The sequence below is a fragment of the Drosophila yakuba genome, chromosome 2L, assembly GCF_016746365.2.
Source record: "Drosophila yakuba strain Tai18E2 chromosome 2L, Prin_Dyak_Tai18E2_2.1, whole genome shotgun sequence".
Lineage (NCBI taxonomy): Eukaryota > Metazoa > Arthropoda > Insecta > Diptera > Drosophilidae > Drosophila > Drosophila yakuba.
Window position 1 is genome coordinate 26,021,276 of NC_052527.2, and position 23,415 is coordinate 26,044,690.

At 38.1% G+C, this 23,415-nt stretch overlaps 1 protein-coding gene across 1 annotated transcript in view; it reads left to right on the forward strand.

The window, feature by feature from the left end:
• The window catches only part of LOC26534586 (RYamide neuropeptides), a 233,614-nt gene extending 211,177 nt beyond the window's left edge, over positions 1-22,437 (forward strand). Inside the window, 2 exon segments of the mRNA XM_039371839.1 lie at positions 21,876-22,036; positions 22,038-22,437. Of these exon segments, the coding sequence (XP_039227773.1) occupies positions 21,876-22,036; positions 22,038-22,154 (278 nt within the window). The 3' untranslated portion in view covers positions 22,155-22,437.
• The last annotated feature ends 978 nt before the right edge of the window (positions 22,438-23,415 follow it).

The following is a 23,415-nucleotide window of genomic DNA, read 5'->3' on the forward strand; positions in this document are numbered from 1 at the left end:
AGAACAACGCAAACAGACCGGAAAGATGCTGACTCGCCAAGTCGAGGAACCTTTTGCCGTACTTTATGCGGACTTTGTTGGAACGCTGCCGCGGTCCAAACAGGAAAACGCCATGCTAATACTTTTCTTCGATTCCTTCTCCAAATGGGTAGAACTAGTCCCACTTCAAAGAGCCACTGCCGCCACGTTAATTGAAGCGTTTCGGGAACGCATACTAGCCCACTTCGGGGACCCGAGAATGTTTGTGTGCGACAACAGAACCCACCAGTAAGGCGTTCCGCGCGTTCCTGAAAGACACCGGAGTTGACCTCCAATACACTGCACCGTATTGCCCACGAGAGAACCCAACCGAACGAGCAAACAGAACAATAAACACCATGATACCCCAGCTTGTCGGAGAGAACTCTTGGGACGCCCTCTTACCCGAGATTTCGTTGGCGATAAATTCCAGCATTTCGGAGTCACACGGGTTACATCCTACAAGACCGGGAGCCCCGCCTGCCTGGATGCTGGTACGACCATGTCACCCCCGGCAGCGGCATTGGCCACTAACCCCCAACAACGTGCCGAGCAACTACGGGACATCCACCGAATAGTCCAAATAAACACGCAACGAGCCAGCCAAGAGCAAGGCTGAGAATACAACTTCCGGCGTAGGGAATGAAGATTCATACTTGGCTCCGGCCAAGTATATACACCGGCCCGAGAACTTTGTTACAGTAGAGTGAAAACGCTCGACCGGTGAATTACTTGTTGATTGTTGGAAAGTAGTGGTATGGAGGGTTATATTATATTGTAAAAGGAATGGGTGGAATATGGTACCTGAGAACTCGGCACCTTGGTCATAAATTATAGAATTATAGAATTATAGAATATTATGTAGATATCTATGTGAATAATGTTTAAAGGTTTTGCGGGAGTTTCGGTAACTACGAAAGGGGTTTCTGTGGATGTCTGTCGTATTTGAGTAGTAAGCAAGTGTCGCAATTGTTGATGACTTGTGTACCTAGTTTCTTTAAGTTTTGGAAGTATATATGTCGTTTTAAATGTTTATAGTCTTATCTATGCCCCTATGATTTGATTTGTTATGATATTCTGATATAGTTTGTGTTCGTACATTTTGGTCTACAATTTTTTTTAGAAAATTGTACAACGACAAATTTTGTATGTATTGTTATCGGAGAAATAGGTATGAAAAGCCTGTTCGACTAGGATGAAATGTCGTCTAGTACAAGAATTGCGAGGGTTTTTTTGCTTGTAATACTTCTTACAATATATGTGTAACATTGGTCGTATTGTAATTGGTTTTTGTGATTGTGGTACGAATTTTATTGTGAAATGGCGTAATGCTTTGATTTGATTCTGTTATAGCATGTTTTAAGATGACTTTTATTTAAAAAAAATTAGGGGTTGATTAGAGGTGGGAACGCCATTTCGATGTTCGTTGACATAGAGATTTGGCTCTATACGACCTAGTGCGTCTACAACTACGTTTTGTGATTCTTTTTGATCTTATATAGTCGTAAGAAGCTAGTATTGTTTTCCAACAAAGTGATTTGGGATTTAAAATTGTTTAACCAGATGAAGGGTTTGTGGTCAGTTATTATCTTGAATTTTCGGCCGAAAAGGTGTGGCCTGAACTGACCAGCTGGCCAGACGATGGCTAACCTTTTTTTCCTGTAGTGGAATATCTAACCTCAACGTCTGATAAAGTTCTACCTGCAAAAGATATTGGTTTATCATGGTTTTCTGGTCCTTGTGACGGGATGGCACCAATGTCGTAATTACTGGCATCGTGAATGTCTTATTGAAATCTGGGAATTGTAGTATTGGTTCATTACAAAGTAAGGTTTTGCTAAGATTTAAACCATCTTTAAATTCGGAATCAATAATTACGGACTTGTTGCCTTTTAATTGTTTCGTTATAGGTTTAGTGATTTTTGCGAAATCCCTAATGAACTTCCTATAGTAGCCTGGAAGGATTTAATCTCTTTAGCATTTTTTCGGCTTGGGAATTCTATAATGGCTTGGATTATGATAGGGTTGGGTTTTACACCATCTTGAGTAACAATATGACCAAGAAAATACAAATCTTTATGTCGAAAATTACATTTTGATGGTTGTATTTTCAGATTGCCATTTTGTAATTTTGAAAAATTTCTTTTATGTCTATTATGTGTTGTTGAAGAGATAGAGAGAAAATTATAATATCGTCCAAATAGACTAAACAATTTTTTCCAATACAGTCTTGTAGAACATTCTCCATTACTCGTTGGAATGTGGCCTCCATCTTTATGTGGTGGAAACCGCTGGCCAAATTTATGGCTGTCAAGTATTTTGTTTTTCCTGTACTATCCAGTATGTCGTTTATGTTTGGGATTGGGTATCTGTCTGGTGTTGTTTTATCGTTTAGTTTTCTAAAGTCTGGTCTCCATTTCGTTTGTCCAGTTGCGTCGGATTTTTTTTTGGGAACACCCTGTATGGGGCGTTTTAAGGTAAATGGCTATTTTTTATAATTTTCTGGTCTAACATCTTGAGAATTTGTTTGCAAACTTCTTCTTTATGTGTATATGGGTATATGTATGATTTGGTGTGAATAGGTATGTTATCTGTTGTAGGTATACTATGTTTAACTACATTGGCAAACGTGAGGGGTTCGGAACAAGTTGTAAAACAAGTTTGAAAAGTTTTTACAAGCTTTTATTAAACTACTTTTTTTCTCGTCGTTTAAATTATCGACGAGAATATCAAAGTTCTGTGTTTCGTGTGTCCGGGTTCACTGTGTGAAGCTCTCATACAATAGATCTTGTTGAATTCGTATAGCTTGAATTTAATTGCGTAGGTCAGATTTATTTACTAATTCGAATAAGCTTTGGTTTTTTTAGCAGTATACCTCATACAAATAATTATATGTGCATCATATTTCGTTTAAATAAAAGGAATATAACATTTGTTATAATTATTTTGATTTTGAACGTTTATTGTTATTACAACTTAAGATATAAAAAAAAAAATTAACAATTTCAAATTTTACTTAGACCTAAAAGACTAAATTTAAGTTTATCTGCTTAGTAAATGTTCATTTTATGTTCATTTATTTTTCTCTCTTAATTTAAAATAATAGAATAAGTAAAAAAAAGATATTATTATTTAGATTTTTTTGCTCTCAATTTTAGGCAAGCGAAAAGAGAGCAATTTTGGTCTTTATATTATCAAAAACTAAATTAAGCCGTTTGGCATAGAAATAACTAAAGATTGTAGTGTTGCTATGTCAATATTAGTCCATTTTCCGTCTATGGGTGATTTGAGGTGACGTATTTAAAAACACAAGTAGAAAGAATCTCCCACAGTTTCTCAATAGAAATATTTATCTCTAAATACCTTTTTGGTGACCTGTGCCGTGTCCATTAAAGCGTTATCCTGTTGATAGCTCCAGTCGTCGTTATAAATGTTGCTAGCAACATCAATCAGTTTGTCGTCAAAAAGATCTACATACATGCTGGCATTCATTCTAGTGGATATGTAACATATTGGGGTCTTGCAATTGTAGCAGAATGCTGCCATCACGGTGCCACCTCCAAGTCCTCGCTTGTATAAGGACCCTCGTTCCTGGCGCGAGTCTCCCCAATATTTTTTGCAATTGTCTGGGCCATCTAAATCAAATCTAAATCTAAACAAGAGAGAACGCTATAGTCGAGTTCCCCGACTATCTGATACCCGTTACTCAGCTGGTGGAAGTGCAAAGGAGAGTCTTAAACACTGACAGTTTTTGGCAATTTGTGGGCGTGGCAAAAAGTTTTTTTGCAAATCGATAGAAATTTACAAGACTAATACAAAAATGAAAAAATATCAAAACATTTTTCAAAAGTGTGGGCGTGGCAGCTTTGGGCGGTTTGTGGGCGTTAGAGGGGGCGTGGCAAAAAGTTTTTTTGGCAAATCGATAGAAATTTAGAAGACCAATACAAAAATTAAAAAATATTTAAACATTTTTCAAAAGTGTGGGCGAGACAGTTTTGGGCGGTTTGTGGGCGTTAGAGTGGGCGTGGCAACATGAATCGACAAACTTGCGCTGCTTGTATGTCTCTGGAGTCTGTATGCTTAATCTCAACTTTCTAGCTTTTATAGTTCCTGAGATCTCGAAGTTCATACGGACAGACAGACGGACGGACAGATCGACTCGGCTATTGATCTTGATCAAGAATATATATACTTTATATGGTCGGAAACGCTTCCTTTTGCCTGTTACATACTTTTCTACGAATCTAGTATACCCTTTTACTCTGCGAGTAACGGGTATAAAAATAATATAAATTTGAAGTCTAAGAACTTCTAAAATGAAGGCCATATTTTGTCATTTTTACAATGCATGTGCATACGTTTGCTCCAATACAGAGGTCAGCTGTCGCTGTATGCGTACAAGAGAGCTTCTGGCTCTACAGCTCTTCGCTCTTTGGCATTTGAACAAAATTTCGAGAGAGCTTGGAGCCAGCTCTAGAGCCAGCACAAAAAATCGTATGGCGTTACGCATCTTGTTATTCTAATGTCTTTGTGAGTACCGAGTGCACTCACGCTTTTTTAAACTAACGGTACAACGAAAGGGACAAGAATGCAAGCATTTTTGTTAATTAGCTACAACAACAGGTGCCGAAATCATTCTGCATTCATCAAAATATAAAAAATTAACTGTAAACACAAAAAAATTTCCAAAACAAAAATGCACCGATAATTACTTGTATGAGGTACAATCCTCTAGTTACGTGTAGGTTATTAGCACTGGAAATGTGGTTGCACCGGAAATCTCCACTTTTGATTTGTAATGGTAAACGATGTAAGTTTTCGAACTACGCGGTAAGTTGTAATCTTCCGTAGAAGGGTTATTACGTGTAAGTCTTGGTATTAAAGCATGGGGGGTTTCTAATAGGTTTTCAACTAAGATTATTTTAGCTTTAACTGCTATGAGGAAATCCATTCCCATGAGTCCATTAAAGCATGGGTGGAATTTAAAGGAGTAATTCTATGGTGCTTGTTGTATTGAATTCTTTGAAAATTGGGACTCGAACTGATTCTTTAATAACAAATGTGTTTAGTACTGTATGTGTTTCTTTTTGTTTTGTCAGTACAATTTATTGTATATTGGAAGTGAATTTGGGATCTATGTAAGAACAAGTGGAATTCAGAAGTTCAAGTGTTATTTAGAACATTTTTTACAGTTTTGTACGACAGAGATGAACCGTAGACTCGTCTATTTAGGTATCCGACTGGGGCATCGAAGCTGGGTTTTGAAAATTTGCTTCGTTGTCAATGTTACAGTATTAATTCTAGTGTTATTGCCAGTTTGGTTATTGTTGTTATTTTTATTGTTAGCCTTGTGTTGTCCAGTGTTATTATTGTAGCTCTTATACTATCCGTTATTGTTGTTGTTGTTTTGATTATTGATGTTATTCCTATTCTGTCCGTTATTGTTTTTGTTGGGTTGTCTAAATGGGTTATTGTTGTTCCTTTGTACGTTATTGTCATGTTCTATGCGGCTTTGTGACCCGTCACGAATTCATATGCTTGTTCTATGGTATCTTGGTTTTTTTGCACGTATGATTGAGCGTAATGGATCTTTTAAAGCAATAAAAAAAGTTAAGGCCGATGTGCAGGCACCATGATGCCAGCGTATGCTCGTCGATTTTGGGTCGTGGGATCTTGGTAAGCCCCTCACCTCTCCAACATAACGAGAATAAATATTGGTAGTGCCTGTAAAAGTTTTTGTGGTTAAAGTAATAACATAATTTTATTGATTAATAAGTTGTTGACTTGTGCCATGTAAAAGCATGGTTTTTTATTCACGAATGCAAACGTCGCTCTGAGGGCTCTTGTCTTTGCTTAACAAAAACAAGGTGGATACTCGCCGCTGAAAAGTTATTTTTATGTAAACAAAATTGAACACTGAAAATTTAATGTCTATTAATGAAATATATTGCCTGGACGAGGATAACATTAAAATATTTTCTTTTATACCTGACACCCTTTGGTTATCATTATTACAAAAATAATTCAAACTAATCGTATGAAAATTGAATTGGCACGAAAATATATGAATATATATTAAATATATATAAAAAAAAACAGTGTTCCTTTAAACTTACCCGTCTTTAATCCGGAGCAATGAGATCTCGACGCGTTGGATCCTGGGTTTTGCTACTGATAGGATTATATATACATATACATTCGTGCACTAATAATTTGTAAACTAAACATTAATACACAAACAAAAAAGAATATACAAGTAAAGGATGTCTATCGAGACATACTTACGAATTCAGACCGAGAGTTTAATAAAGAAAATAACACGGTTGGTTTGTGATATATTATTTTATTAACCCTGCTTTGATAACCCTCGAGACGTATCAATGTTTTCCATTATTTTAATTCCAATAGAGACAGAACTAGAGCGTTTGGATTATCACATAGTTGGATAATGGATTTCGAAATTGAAATGGGCCTTAGCAAAGCTATCGCAATAGCGTACTCAGAACTGAACTGAACTATGGGGACATGTTTACTTTTATATCGGCAGATTTCTCCGTTCGTTGACGTGTGAAGACGTGTTTTTAATCGAGCTCCGTATCGGTTAATCTGAGTGAATGGTTATTAATATAAAACAAATAAATAAATCAAAAGGGAAAGAGACGCTCTGTGCGATGCACCATCGCTCGAATACATATTCTGTGTTTAAAACAAACAAGTAGTTTTTTTTTTTTTTTTACATCTTCAAACAAAAGACCAAAAACAAAAAAAGAAAGCAAATAAAAAGAACAACTATGAGTCAGAACGACGTTCGCTCTCAGCGTCAACGCGAGCAAGACGACCTCTCATTGCAACGAAACAACGCGTACTTCTCATACGTCTCCGCGACTTCTGCAGACAGCGAGCGGTCAATCACCCCTAACCCGACGAATTTACTTTTGCCAACAACTCAAGAAAGAGCGCGTTTTTGCTCTCCCTCATTACTAACTTCGTCACAAATCCCGCAAGCACCAAACACTTGCGAAATTTATTTACGCTTGCCTACGGTGACTAGTACTGTGACAACAACAACCACTGCAACTGCAATCACAACAACAACTGGAACGGTATCATCGGCTCGCTCAATTTCGTCGACGCAAGTACTTGCTCGCCCTGAGCGCTGGATCAAAACAAAAACGCAACTTAACGGTTCCGCTGTGCTAGCAGAAAACCAAAACATAAACAAGAACGCCGGGTCGACCATACAGACTGGAATGGATCGCTACATAACAATTAAAAGAAAACTCAGCCCTGAAAATAATAAAAATCAACAATCCGAAAATAAGGCAAAAATTACACTAGACGATGTCACGCCAGCAAACACCAACAGATTTGAGCTTCTGGCAAATTCTACTGATGAAAGTGTACAAACGGCAAAGCCATCTAAAGAGGAACCTAAGAAGGTTAAGCCTCCTCCAATATACATTCGCGAAAAAAGCTCAAGTGCCTTAGTGAACAAAATAGCGACATTAATAGGTGAAAACTCGTTCTACATAATCCCCCTAAGAAAAGGGAACATTAATGAAACAAAAGTTCAAACTCACACCGAGCCATCGTATCCTAACCAAATTCCTGGACGATGCAGGAAAAAACTTTTATACATACCAACTAAAAAGCGCAAGGGGCGTACAGGTTGTTCTCAAAGGGATTAAGCAACTGTTTCGACCACTGAAATCATAGAAGCGCTCAAGGAAAATAACAAAAATAAGGAACCACAACCAATGTTCAAAATCGAGTTGGAGCCAGAGAGCCAGGTACTAAAAAAAAACAAGAGAGAACGCTATAGTCGAGTTCCCCGTCTATCTGATACCCGTTACTCAGCTAGTGTAAGTGCGAAGAACAGTTTTTGGCGGTTTGTGGGCGTTAGAGTGGGCGTGGCCAAAAGTTTTTTGGCAAATAGATAGAAATTTACAAGACTAATACAAAAATGAAAAAATATCAAAACATTTTTCAAAAGTGTGGGCGTGGCAGCTTTGGGCGGTTTGTGGGCGTGGCAAAAAGTTTTTTTGCAAATTGATAGAAATTTACAAGACCAATACAAAAATGAAAAAATATTAAAACATTTTTTAAAAATGTGGGCGTGGCAGTTTTGGGCGGTTTGTGGGCGTTAGAGTGGGCGTGGCAGCATAATTCGGCAAACTTGCGCTGCGTCTATGTCCCTGGAGTCTGTATGCTTAGTCTCAACTTTCTAGCTTTTGTAGTTCCTGAGATCTCGACGTTCATACGGACAGACAGACGGACAGACGGACGGACAGACGGACGGACAGACGGACAGACGGACGGTCAGACGGACATGGCCAAATCGACTCGGCTATTGATCCTGATCAAGAATATATATACTTTATATGGTCGGAAACGCTTTCTTCTGCCTGTTACATACTTTTCAACGAATCTAGTATACCCTTTTACTCTACGAGTAACGGGTATAATGAAGTTCACCCAATCTACAAGTTACAGCTCCTATTGCATCGGCGTATCACAGTAGAAGAGCCACACAAGCGCAACCGCCCAGTGCAGTGCACTAACTGCCAAGAATATGGCCACACTAAGGCTTACTGTACACTGAACTCTATCTGCGTAGTCTGTAGTGAAGCCCACAGCACAGCGAACTGTCATAAGAACAAGGAAGACAGCTCTGTTAAAATGTGCAGCAACTGCGGTGGAAGTCACACAGCGAATTGGCGTGGCTGTGTAGTATATAAGGAACTAAAGAACCGTCTTAACAAACAAGGAGAATCAACACGAGCTCAGGCCACACACATCAGTCACACTCCGCCACAATCGGGCCCCTCTTACACGGCACCCCTTCCTACACATTGTACCAATTCTAGCGTTTCCTTCGCTACTGCCTTAAGATCGGGAATTAAAAGCGTGAATCCAATAGCACAAAAGTCAACTACTACGCGGGAAGAACAGGAAATAACTACTTCGAACGATCAAACGCAGCATATATCAACTGGCATTGAAACGATGATGTTCTCACTCCAGTAAACCCTAAAAGAATTTATGACATTCATGCAAACCACAATGCAAGAGCTTATGCGAAACCAAAGTATGCTGATACAGCTTCTCGTGTCATTAAAATCAACATAATGTCTCCACTTCAAATATCTATGTGGAATGCGAATGGCGTTTCACGGCATAAACTCGAACTTGCCCAGTTCCTATCCGAAAAAAATATTGACGTCATGCTCCTCTCCGAGACACGTCACTCCGGGTAGGCCTACATACTGGCCAGCAGATCCAAATAAGCTCCCGGATCTCATTGACTTCGCAATAATAAGAAAGATCCCTAGAAATAATATTACGGCTGAGTCACTTGCAGAACTATCATCAGATCACTCACCAGTTTTACTTGCTCTCAGGCATCGACCACATACAACTGAGCACACCTACAGGCTGACAGGCAACAGGACCAACTGGGCAAGGTACACGAAATATGTTTGTAGATATATAGATGCTATAACTAATTGTTATTGGATTTATTGGTGGCTGGATTTTAATTGCTACAGGTAGGACAAATGAGTTGCTAGCAGTATTTGGTTGGAATACGCCTTGAAGGTGATCGGCGAATGCACTTGCTCTATCTTGTTCGCTGCGTATCCAGCTTCCTGAGGGGCCTCGCAGTGGAACGACTGTTTCTGCTGGTGGCTGAATATTTTTGTGAGCTTTCCACAAAGGGTTCTTCTTGCTGGTGGGCGATAGTTGTTCGATATATAGATGCTCGGCGTTTGCTTCCTCAAGCTTAAGTGCCCTGGTTAGTCTACGTGTTGCTATGTTAAGCTGTTCCTTAGCCTTTGGGGATCTGTGATTCTGCCATTCTCTTCTTAGTCTTCGTTTTTCAAGTACTAGCTGTTCGATTTCGCGAGTTGTCTTGGTATGATTTGTCATTTTGTGTGTGTCTGGAGGGGTAGAGGCCTTGGCTGCAGCAACAAGATGTTCCTCCATCGATTCGGTCAGGCCCTATAGCATCTATAATAAAAGATCTTGAGCCCAAAAAATCACCTGGAAACGACTTGGTGACACCAAAAATGATCATAGAACTTCCCCCGTGTGCGGATCTGACCTTATGCAATCTCTTTAACGCTATTACGAAACTTGGATACTATCCCCAAAGGTGGAAAAAGGCGGTCATAGTGATGATTCCCAAACCAGGCAAAGACAAAACGCAACCCTCATCCAACAGACCAATCAGTCTCCTATCGTGTCTCTCGAAACTGTTTGAAAAGGCATTCTTAAAACACCTAGCTCCCTACTTAAGAATGCGAAACACAATACCATCCCATCAATTTGGTTTTCGCAAAAATCATGGAACGATCGAACAGGTCAATCGCATCACAAACGAAATTCGTACTGCTTTTGAGCACCGGGAATACTGCTCAGCAATATTCTTAGATGTCGCACAAGCATTTGACCGAGTCTGGCTGGAAGGACTAATGTACAAGATAACAAAACTCGTTCCCCAGAATACCCACAAAGTGTTCGAATCTTATCTCTTTAAAAGAGTGTTCTCAATCAGGTGTAACAGTTCGACTTCACACGACTTCATACGACAATGCTGGAGTTCCCCAAGGAAGTGTGCTGGGCCCCGTTCTTTTCACTTTATATTCAGCAGACATGCCTACAAACTATCAGCTCACAACCTCTACGTTTGCGGACGATACCGCAATACTCAGCCGATCCATATGCCAATCAAAGGCAACAGAAAAACTTGACTGTCATCTTAAAACAGTGGAGAGATGGTTTGCGGACTGGCGCATTAAGATAAACGAGACCAAAAGCAGACATGTAACATTCACACTGAATAGACAAACCTGCCCACCATGTACCCTAAACAATACACTCATCCCACAATCAGACGTAGTAACATATCACGGGGTTCACCTAGATAGACGCCTCACCTGGCGGCGACATATAGAATCTAAAAGGACTCATATGAAGCTTAAAGCAGGCAATCTCCACTGGCATATTAATTGCAACTCTCCGCTTAGTCTGGAATACAAAGTACTTCTCTACAATACCGTGCTGAAACCCATTTGGACATACGGCTGTGAATTAAGGGCAAAAGCGTCCAAAACAAACATTGAAATTATACAGCGAGCTCAGTCAGCGATTCTGCGAACTATCACTGGGGCACCATGGTACCTACGCAGCGAAAGCATCCATAGAGACCTCAACATAAACCTCGTCAACGAGGAAATCCAGATGAGAAAGAGTAAACATCAAGCAAAGCTCGCCGCACACTAAAATCCTCTCGCGAAGTCGCTTACGCGTGTATGTAGTCACAGCAGACTAAAGCGCAAAGATTCTCCAGCCCAGCCTAGGGCCGTCTCTAACTAATACAACTATTTAATATTGTACTTAAACTAATTTATATAATAAGATTTGAATAATTATTGTTAGTCTCATAATAAGAGAAGATCCAATAAATAACGCAATAATTTCAAAAAAAAAAAAAAAAAAAAATATTGGCAGATTGGGATAGCTTAAGTGTGAAGTTTAAGAGAATTGAGTTATAAATTAAGAGGGAAGCTCTCGAAAAATAGGAGAGAGACGCTCCAGAAAAATAGGAGTAATTGGAGAATCCTGAGACCATTGCGTGGGCGGAAGTTTTTGTTACTTCAGTTGGCCTCGCCAAGTGGTCAAATGTTTACGAATTGGTATTTCAGTTGGCCTCGCCAAGTGATCGAAAGTTTAGGGGACGACGTTGGCTCGCCACAGAGTCTAGACTTTGGAATATGATGCTGTGTGTAAATAATAGCTAAGCTTAATCGAAGGGCTCTCGATCTTTGATTACATTTGGTTCTTAGACATTAATGTGTGCGTGTGAATTGTTACAATAGTGGGTGTGGTTTTGTACTTAGACATTAATGTGAGTGTGTGAGTTGGGGAGTTGTGGGTGTAGAATGGACATGTTACTATATATGTATGTTTGTATGAATGTTTTTCGGTGGCACGCTTCAGCTGCTACCCGATTCTCACATTACTTGAATTGTGCACTTGTTTGGAAAAGTCACTGCTGTTATTTTTTGTCCTTGCTGATATCCATTTAAAAACAAGAGAGAACGCTATAGTCGAGTTCCCCGACTATCTGATACCCGTTACTCAGCTAGTGGAAGTGCGAAGGAGAGTCTTCAACACTGACAGTTTTTGGCGGTTTGTGGGCGTTTGAGTGGGCGTGGCAAAACGTTTTTTGGCAAATCGATAAAAAATTTACAAAACTTATAAAAAAATGAAAAAATATCTAAACAATTCTTAAAAGTGTGGGCGTGGCAGCTTCGGGCGGTTTGTGGGCGTTAGAGTGGGCGTGGCAAAACGTTTTTTGGCAAATCGATAGAAATTTACAAGACCAATACAAAAATGAAAAAATATCAAAACATTTTTCAAAAGTGTGGGCGTGGCAGTTTTGGGCGGTTTGTGGGCGTTAGAGTGGGCGTGGCAACACGAATCGACAAACTTGCGCTGCGTCTATGTCTCTGGAGTCTGTATGCCTAATCTAAACTTTCTAGCTTTTGTAGTTCCGGAGATCTCAGCGTTCATACGGCCGGACAGACAGACAGACGGACATGGACAGATCGACTCGACTATTGATCCTGATCAAGAATATATATACTTTATATGGTCGGAAACGCTTCCTTCTTTAGACTTTAGACTCCTTGTCCCCCATCTTGAGACTTCTGTAGGATTGTAGATATTCTTCAAGCGTGTTCCCTATATTTGTCCTGGGTACTTCCAGACTACGTCCTGTAATCCTGGGGCTCGATAGTGTCTTCGCTCCTCTCGGCACATCTCCTTTGACCGAAGTTATTACCGTTTTAAGACAGTCTTCACAAGGATAATAACTCGGAAAAAAAAAACATTCTCGGGAATTCAGTCCCGACTACTTCTTCTCAAGTATTAGCATTCGGGAAGTCAGTTCGATTCTTCCCGCATATTCACTTTCGGGTATTCACTTCAAGTCTTCCTGGTTATAGACTAATGAGTATCTACTTCAAGTCTTCCCTGTTACAATTAACGGGTATTCACCCGGGTATTGACTAGAGCACGAGTGCACTCAAAATTTTCGGTTATTTGAGTACTCACAAGCCTTTCTCGCCATTCGGCGTGCCGAAACGGTTTCAAATGAGTGAATTGCGCATTGGTTTGCGTTGTTTTCGTTCAATGCGAAATGAGTGAAATTCAAACTAAAGCGGAATGGATAGAATGAGTGAATGCAGAGTAAAGTTTAGAGTACTCCGATAAAATTTTGGGAATTTCGTCGTTAAGGGCTTGCATAGGCAATGATTAGAATGCAGAGCTTGAACGAAAGCATAAGTACTTAGTAATTTTTTTTTGAAAGGCTTGTAATATTAAGAATTAACAATTAAGTGTGAAGATGGAGGTAAGGAGTTTAAATGCTAAGTTTAATTAAATTTTCCATTTCTTACATGCTTTATGGGAAGAGTAAAAAAAAAATTATGTTTATCAACTTCTTGGTTGATTTGTAAAAACGCAAAATCAAATGTTTAAATGTATTCTTTTGTTTAATTTTATTATTATTGTAGTGTGCGCATACGTAATATTAAGAACAATAAGTATACAAACACATGGCAACACTTTGTTGCTATGTTTATGTCAATAAGCCTCAAGACGGATGTAACATGATCGTCCACTGGTAGGCTACAAAGTATAAGTGCATGGTCAGCATTCCCACGCTGACCAAATGCACAATACATATGTGCATAACTCACTCTCGCGATAAGCATAGATATATAAGATATACATAAGAGAGAGCCGCTCCGCTGCTGGCGTATCCGGCAGCGCAGCCACGCTGCTTAAGCTTAGCCGAAATATACTTAAGATCGAATATTCAGAGCCTTGTAAACCACCGAACGGGCAGAACCTTTTTCTGCCCAACTAAAACTCTCAGAATAAATAAAGAGTTATAAACTTAAATGTCTGCCCTATCAATTCACCACGTTTGGAATACTACATGGCGACCGTGACAGTCGTCCAACGTTGGACTAATTAGTGAAGCACACGTTGGACTAGCTGGTGAAGGACAAATTGGACAAAAACGGATAGAACCGCAACAACAAAAAAAAAATCTGAGTGAGTAGAGTTAAATCGAGATATGGGAAAGCACCGCGGCGGGTTGAAGACAAAGTTGAATAAACGTATAGCCCACGTAAGGTGGCTCATATACGGTCAACAAACCCCACCGCCTTGGCCGAAAGCTCTAAAGCTACATGCAGAGCTAGACCACTTGCTAAACTACCAGCAAGAATTAAAGAAAACCCAACTCGAGAAAACTCACTCAGATAACATAAAAAATATAAAAATCGTTAATGAAGTTCCCAAACCAACAGCATGTCCAGCACCAGCACCGGCTCTAACGAAGCCTAAGAAGACCTGCCCACGGAACTGCACAGGAGTCTGGAGTCCTCACTGCCTGGGGACGTGTATGCAGCCCTCGTCATCATCGACACATATATAGACAGCAGCGAGGGAGTGTCAGCGTGCCACCCCCGGCGACGACCAGCTGACACAGGAAAATCAATAACGTGGACAATTTTTTTTTAATATTTTAGTTATATACATATATATATATAAATACAAAAAAAAAAACCATTTTGTAAAACAAATTGTAAAATGGAGCATATACTATTGTGCCCCATTAACCCAATATGGCCCGTGAAGCCATAGCTAGAAACAGGCAGGTAAAATTGTAAACATAAAATGTCCATAGAGACAAATACAATAAGTAAAACAGAAATATACCAAAATACTGAACAGTTTTTAGAAAATTTGGAAATTAGTATACCCAAAATGGGTTTAATAGACTCGAAAACTGTTGACTCCACAGCAAATGTAATAAATAAAGTGGAAGTCCAAAATGCAGACTTGTTCTGGATAACCATATTGCTAATTGTAATTGCTATGATTATGGTTACCCATGCATTAATAAAAATATACAAGCTGCATAATAAGTGTCTCAAAAAACAATACCGTAGCACTGCTAACGGTTTAGATAATATTTAAGAAAGATTCACTAATGCGTGGAACTCAGTTATGAATGAGATATAAAAGTAAAAAAAAAAATAAAACGTAATACTATTGTTGTCTGATTACAAAAAGAGAAATATATATCAATAGCAGACCATGAGTGTAGTTCAAATACGACACACTAAAGGTAAAGTTTATATCAAATTGGCCAGTACCACAGCATGGACTAGAAGCAGCTTGTTGATCAAATAGAGGAATCAAAATCAAATTTCAGAAAATCTTATAAATGCTTAACGCAAAACAGATCAATACAAGCTGCAACAATAAATAAGAATGCTCAGACATTAGTAAACAGTTATAATGAGGTAAGAGAACTTATACAACAGAATAGGAAGAATTTAGACAATAAACAGTGTACTAGAGTTTCGGAACTACTGGTGGCATTAAGGGAAAAATTAATACTAATAAAAAATAAATTCAGCCTCCAGATAGAAATTCCATCTATACTAAACACTCCATTAGCAATAGATGTTAATGAAGAAAACGCTGACACAGACGAAGAATATCCGACTGTAGTCGGGAAAGACATTAAAGAAGAAGATCTTCACGATCTGACTATACCAGCAACGTTAATGCTGAAGGAAGAAAATACTACCAATAACGCACCTGACTTAGAAAATACCTTAACCATGGCTGAGCAAGCAGCAGCCATTAGGTCTTACATTAAGGATGTCGCGTGCGCAGTGCCCGAATTTGATGGACAAAAGATCCATTTACAACGATTCATTAAGGCAATCAAATTGGTAGATTTAGGTAAAGGACCATATGAAGAGATTGCAGTTGAGGTCATTAAGTCAAAAATAGTTGGCACAATTTTGAACTCAGTCGAAAATGAAACTACGATTCCAGCAATTATAAACAAATTGCAGAAGGTAGTTGTCGGTGAAACATCCGGCAATATCAAAGCAAAGCTATTAACAGTTCAGCAAAGAGGTAAAACTGCAACGCAATTTACCACTGAAGTTGATAGATTGAGAAAGCTGTTAGAAGCGTCATTTATCGATGAGGGTATACCTCTGGAACATGCCACTAGCCTAAGTACTAAAGAGGCAATTGACACCATGATAAATCGCGCTGAGCACGAAAGTGTCAAAACAGTATTAGAAGCAGGGACTTGCACCACTATGGACGCGGCGATAAGCGCATATATAAGAACGAGTGCAAGAGTTACCGGTGACATCAATAAAGTGATGTACTTTAGAGGTAACAGATCTAACAGAGGATACGGCAATGCCAATAGAGGTCCCAACCGAGGTAGAGGCTTCAATAACAATGGCTATAGAGGCAATTATAATAACGGTTACCAAAATAATCGTTACCAGAATAATGGTTATCAAAACCGCAATAATGGAAATAGTGCCGGTTATAATGGCAATAATAGAGGCCGCAATAATGTAAACAGAGGCCGTAACAACAACAACCAAAATAACTATAACGGCAATAATGCCAATGTACGAGTAACCCAGGATCAGGGAAACTCGCAACAGCCCTTAAGTACCCAGTAGGAGAAGATCGTAGGGTATACGCCATCAATTACAGTCTCAATATATTTACAACATTTAGTCATGTCGAAACTGGTGTAAAACTAGTTTTCCTTCTTGATACAGGTGCAGATATCTCTATTCTCAAAGAGAATTCTGACAAATTTTCTAATATTCAAGTAACTAACAAAATAAATATTCAAGGCATAAGCCAACAGACAGTTCAGTCTCAAGGACAAACTTTTATTGAAATACAGACAGGTAAATACATTATTCCACATGATTTTCATTTAGTAGATTAAAATTTTCCCATACCTTGTGATGGAATAATAGGAATAGATTTCATAAAAAAATATAATTGCCAAATTGATTTCAAACCAGAAGAAGATTGGTTTATACTTAGACCCAACAATTTGAAGTTTCCCATTTATGTTCCCATTACATACAGCTCTGGTAATAATACAACACTATTACCAGCAAGATCCCAAGTTGTCCGAAGATTAATGGTATCGTTAAAAGATGATATCATTTTTATTCCGAACCAGGAAATACAAACTGGTATTTATGTTGCAAATACAATTACAGCATCTAGTAATACATTTGTCCGAATTTTGAACACAGCAGATTCTGATCAATTGGTCAATATAGATACTTTAAAATATGAGCCACTTTCGAACTACAATGTAGTTCAGGCAAGTGGCGAAAACAGAAATAAAACTGTCTTGTCTCAGTTGAAGAAAAATTTCCCAAAATTGTTTAAATCACAATTAGAAACCTTATGCAGCAAATATACAGATATATTTGCATTAGAATCAGAACCAATAACAGTTAATAATTTTTATAAACAACAGTTGAGATTGAAGGATGATGAGCCCGTATACACAAAAAATTATAGAAATCCTCATAGTCAAGTAGATGAAATACAAGCCCAGGTACAAAAACTAATAAAAGATAAAATAGTTGAACCATCAATTTCAGAGTACAATAGCCCTTTGCTGTTGGTACCTAAAAAGTCAAGCCCAGGTTCAGATAAAAAGAAATGGAGATTAGTAATAGACTATGTCCAGATTAATAAGAAACTTTTAGCTGACAAATTTCCACTACCGAGAATAGATGATATTTTGGACCAACTAGGTCGAGCAAAATATTTTTCTTGCCTTGATTTGATGTCAGGTTTTCATCAGATCGAGCTGGCTGAAGGCTCAAGAGATATAACATCTTTCTCAACCAACAATGGCTCATATCGTTTCACGCGATTGCCATTTGGTCTAGAAATAGCGCCTAATTCATTCCAAAGAATGATGACTTTAGCATTCTCCGGAATAGAACCGTCTCAGGCATTCCTCTATATGGATGACTTAATAGTCATCGGTTGTTCCGAAAAGCATATGGTTAAAAACCTCACTGAAGTTTTTGATAAATGCAGGGAATACAACCTAAAATTACATCCTGAAAAATGTTCATTTTTCATGCATGAAGTCACATTTTTGGGACATAAATGCACAGACAAAGGAATTTTGCCGGATGACAAAAAATATGATGTCATTCAGAACTACCCAGTTCCACATGATGCGGACAGCGCTAGACGTTTTGTTGCATTCTGCAATTACTACAGACGTTTCATCAAAAATTTCGCCGACTATACGCGGCACATAACAAGATTATGTAAAAAGAATGTTCCATTCGAGTGGACAGATGAATGCCAAAATGCATTCATACATTTAAAATCGCAGCTAATAAACCCAACGCTCTTGCAGTACCCAGACTTCAGCAAAGAATTTTGCATAATAACAGATGCAAGCAAGCAAGCATGTGGCGCAGTGTTAACTCAAAACCACAATGGCCACCAACTCCCAGTTGCTTATGCATCAAGAAGTCTTACCAAAGGTGAGAGCAATAAGAGTACAACAGAACAAGAGTTAATAGCAATTCATTGGGCAATAGTATATTTTAGACCATACATCTACGGAAGACACTTCACTGTGAAAACAGATCATAGACCATTGACATATTTATTCTCAATGGTCAACCCCAGTTCTAAATTAACAAGAATAAGGCTCGACTTAGAGGAATATAATTTTACGGTAGAGTATTTAAGGGGCAAAGATAATCATGTAGCTGATGCGCTATCAAGAATAACCATCAAAGAGCTAAGAGAAATTACTGGAAATATATTAAAAGTCACTACAAGATTTCAAAGTAGACAAAAATCCTGCGCAGGAAAAGAACAAGTGGATTTGCATGAGCAATCCAAAGAAAAAGCTTCAGAGCCCAACGTATACGCAGTCATAACAAATGACGAGGTACGAAAAGTAGTGACATTGCAATTGAATGATTCGATATGTTTATTTAAACATGGAAAAAAAATCATTGCAAGATATGATGTTGGTGATCTTTATACTAATGGAGTTCTTGATCTAGATCAATTTTTCCAAAGGCTTGAATCGCAAGCCGGTATATACGATATCAGCCAACTCAAAATGGCACCGTGGAAAAAAATCTTTGAACACGTTTCAATAGATGAATTTAAAAATATGGGCAACAAAATATTAAAGAAATTAAAAGTAGCGCTACTTATCCCGGTGACCACAATAAATAATGAAAAAGAAAAAGAAGCTATATTGTCTACACTACATGATGATCCAGTACAAGGAGGTCATACAGGCATTATAAAAACCTTGGCCAAGGTCAAAAGACGTTTTTACTGGAAAAATATGAGTAAATACATAACAGAGTACGTAAAAAAGTGTCAAAAATGCCAAAAATCAAAAATAACAAAGCATACAAAGACCCCAATGACTATAACAGAAACACCAGAACATGCTTTCGATAGAGTTGTCGTGGACACAATCGGTCCACTACCCAGGTCGGAAAATGGTAACGAGTACGCAGTCACCCTCATATGTGATTTAACCATGTATTTAGTTGCCATTCCAATAGCAGATAAAAGCGCAAAAAAAGTCGCTAAAGCTATATTCGAATCCTTTATTCTGAAGTACGGTCCGATGAAGACGTTCATAACGGACATGGGAACAGAGTATAAGAATTCAGTAATTACTGACCTATGTAAATATTTAAAAATCAAAAGTATAACATCAACAGCTCATCACCACCAGACAGTTGGAGTGATCGAACGAAGTCATAGAACTTTGAACGAGTATATACGATCCTATATATCGGCGGACAAAACCGATTGGGATGTATGGCTTCAGTATTTTGTATACTGCTTCAACACAACCCCATCTATGGTACATAATTATTGTCCATACGAATTAGTTTTCGGTAAAACAAGTAATTTACCAAAGCATTTTAATAAGTTACATAGCATAGAACCAATATATAATATAGATGATTACGCTAAAGAAAGTAAATATAGATTAGAAGTAGCATATGCTCGAGCAAGGAAACTGCTTGAAGCACATAAATTGAAAAGTAAGGGAAATTACGACTTAAAAACAAAAAATTTAGAGTTAGAAGTAGGAGATAAAGTTTTATTAAAAAATGAGGTAGGCCATAAATTAGATTTTAAATACACAGGGCCCTATAGAAAGCATAGGAGAAAATAATAATATTACTTTACTTACAAATAAAAACAAGAAACAAATAGTTCATAAAGATCGATTAAAGAAATTCCATTCATAACTGACGTTACACTTATATTTTTCTTGATCATTTATACAAAATTTTTATTTCTTATTACAAAATTCACTTTTGTAATAGTATTGTTCAAGCTAAACAAAAAAATAAAATAAAAAAAAATAAAAAATTTAAAAATATATATATAATATGCATTCATTAAATAAAATAACTACACTAGGTTACGTTATTTTTCAAAAGGAGGGAGATGTAGTGTGCGCATACGTAATATTAAGAACAATAAGTATACAAACACATGGCAACACTTTGTTGCTATGTTTATGTCAATAAGCCTCAAGACGGATGTAACATGATCGTCCACTGGAAGGCTACAAAGTATAAGTGCATGGTCAGCATTCCCACGCTGACCAAATGCACAATACATATGTGCATAACTCACTCTCGCGATAAGCATAGATATATAAGATATACATAAGAGAGAGCCGCTCCGCTGCTGGCGTATCCGGCAGCGCAGCCACGCTGCTTAAGCTTAGCCGAAATATACTTAAGATCGAATATTCAGAGCCTTGTAAACCACCGAAGGGGCAGAACCTTTTTCTGCCCAACTAAAACTCTCAGAATAAATAAAGAGTTATAAACTTAAATGTCTGCCCTATCAATTCACCACGTTTGGAATACTACATTATACCCAATACTCGTAGAGTAAAAGGGTATACTAAATTCGTTGAAAAGTATGTAACAGTCAGAAGAAAAGTATATAAAGTATATATTCTTTAACAGAATAAATAGCCGATTTGATCAGGCCATGTCCGTCTGTGTTGACGTCTTATGTTGACATAAGGGTTTCTAGATTCCTAGAAAAGTAGGTAAAAGCCAGTAAGAAGCGTTTTCTTGATCGGGATCAATAGCCGAGTCGATCTGGTTATCTGTCTATCCGTATAAACGTCGAGATCTCAGGAAGTATAGAGGCTAGAGCGTTGAGATTAAGCATACAGACTTCAAAAACAAAAACGCAGCGCAAGCTTGTCGATTTATGTTGCCACGCCCACTCTAACGCCCACAAACCGCACAAAGCTAACACGTACACACTTTTGGAAAATGTTTTGAAATTTTTTTTATTTTATTTTTAATTTTTCTTGATGGATGATTGTACCATCACGACAGAGTCTGGCACATATCTAATTCTGTGGATGTACTCCTGTTAAGTTCCGAAATTCTTAGGCACAAATCTACATTTCCTAATATTAATACTTGCAAATTCAAAAATTCGGGATTCCATTAAAAGCTTAGAAAGAATCGAGTACAGTACTAAGAATAGCTTACGGTCGAGGTTATTAAAAGCGGTACTAATCTACTTGTTAGAGAGATTAAACGCGTGCTGTTCGTTAAGGAGCACAAGGTCCTAACTTCGAAGCTGCAGCTTTCGCCAAAAAGTATAGTTATCCCTTTAACCCCATTTGTAGATGCATGAGGTGTAATGCGCGTCGGTAAACTTATTCTTAGTTCTCACAATTTCTAGTAGAACCCACTAAATTCAGATAATTAGCTAGCGAGTTCTGCTCGGAAATTTGATGAGTTATTTTTAATTGGGGACACTTATTAATATTTTTTTTAAATATGAAAGCCATAAACCGTTTTTTCAAAATCATATATATATAGTGTTATTTCTATTTCTGTGTTTGTTCTATTTCTTTCTAGGAATTCAAAAACGTCCAGCCTTCTTTGTTGGGAGTCGCTATGGACGATCCGGAAGTACAACATATGATGAAAGTTTAAAATCCAGACGAATTTTTATTGTTCCGCGAAACGAACATTTCTTTCTTGGCTCCCGGTATGGAAAACGAGGCGGAAAATACTTACCGCCTTACGAGGGGAATAAACATGCTGATAGTCAGGAAAGGATTTGGAAACAATGGGAAAGAACGAACACTATACTTAAGCTATATAATCATACATATTCTGATGCGAAATACTTAACTAGTATGTAAAAGTAATACCAATGTCGAAACCCCGAAGAATTGGTTGATCAATATTTTGAGTTTGTCATGACATAAGACTCTGACATAAATGTCGCATACTAATGCCTTCTGTTTAAAAGAGGATTTTGCATTTAAGAATAATAATAATATATAATACGCCATAAGCGTTGCATCACAACGAAGGAAAACTGCTAAGAAATTAAAGGGCTTACTTTTGTCGTTATGGCGTGGTTGAAAATATGTAAAGTGTAACAAGTTCTTAAAAAGGAAATAAAAATCTATTTATTTTATATTAAAAATAAAATATCATTAAATACAAAATGATGAATTTTGATTCTATAGAAGAGAAATAGCTTAAATGAACTTTGGAAGCTGTCAGAGTTCCCGATACAGAATGTGCTACAGAACGCTATAGTCGAGTTCTCCAACTACTCAGCTAGTGGAAGGTTTTTTCGAAAGTGTGTTCGTGGCAGCTTTGGGCGGTTTGTGGGCGTTAGAGTGGGCGTGGCAAAACGTTTTTTGGTAAATCGATACAAATTTACAAGACTAATTAAAATATGAAAAAATATCACTACATTTTTTAAAAGTGTGAGCGTGACAGTTTTGGGCGGTTTGAGGGCGTTACCACGCCCACTCTAACGCCCACAAACCGCCTAAAGCTGCCATGCCCACACTTTTGAAAAATGTAGTGATATTTTTTCATATTTTAATTAGTCTTGTAAATTTCTATCGATTTGACAAAAAACTTTTTGCCACGCACACTCTCACGCCCACAAACCGCCAAAAACTGTCACTCTCTCTCCTTCGCACTTTCACTAGCTGAGTAACGGGTTTCAGATAGTCGGGGAACTCGACTATAACGTTCTCTCTTGTTTAAAAGTGTGGGCGTGACAGTTTTGGGCAGTTTTTGAGCGTAAGAGTGGGCGTGACCACATGGATCAAAAAACTGTCACTAAAAACTGTATGCTTAATCTCTATAGCTTTTTTAGTTTATGGGATCTTGACGTTCATATGGACAGATTGTAACGGTGCCCGAAGCGTTTTCACCCATATACATATATTTGGCGTGAAAGTATGCACTTTAATTATATATATAAATAGGGCGTTGCCAATTATTGCATTTTGTCTGCAGCTGCATCGAAGCAACCGATAGTGAGCAGATGTAACAGAGTCGCAATCCAAAGCTCAGCCAAAGTCCACACCGTTACTGTTCGACCTCTGTGCCCTTGGCCGGTTTGCGTCCAAGGTCCAGTATTTAC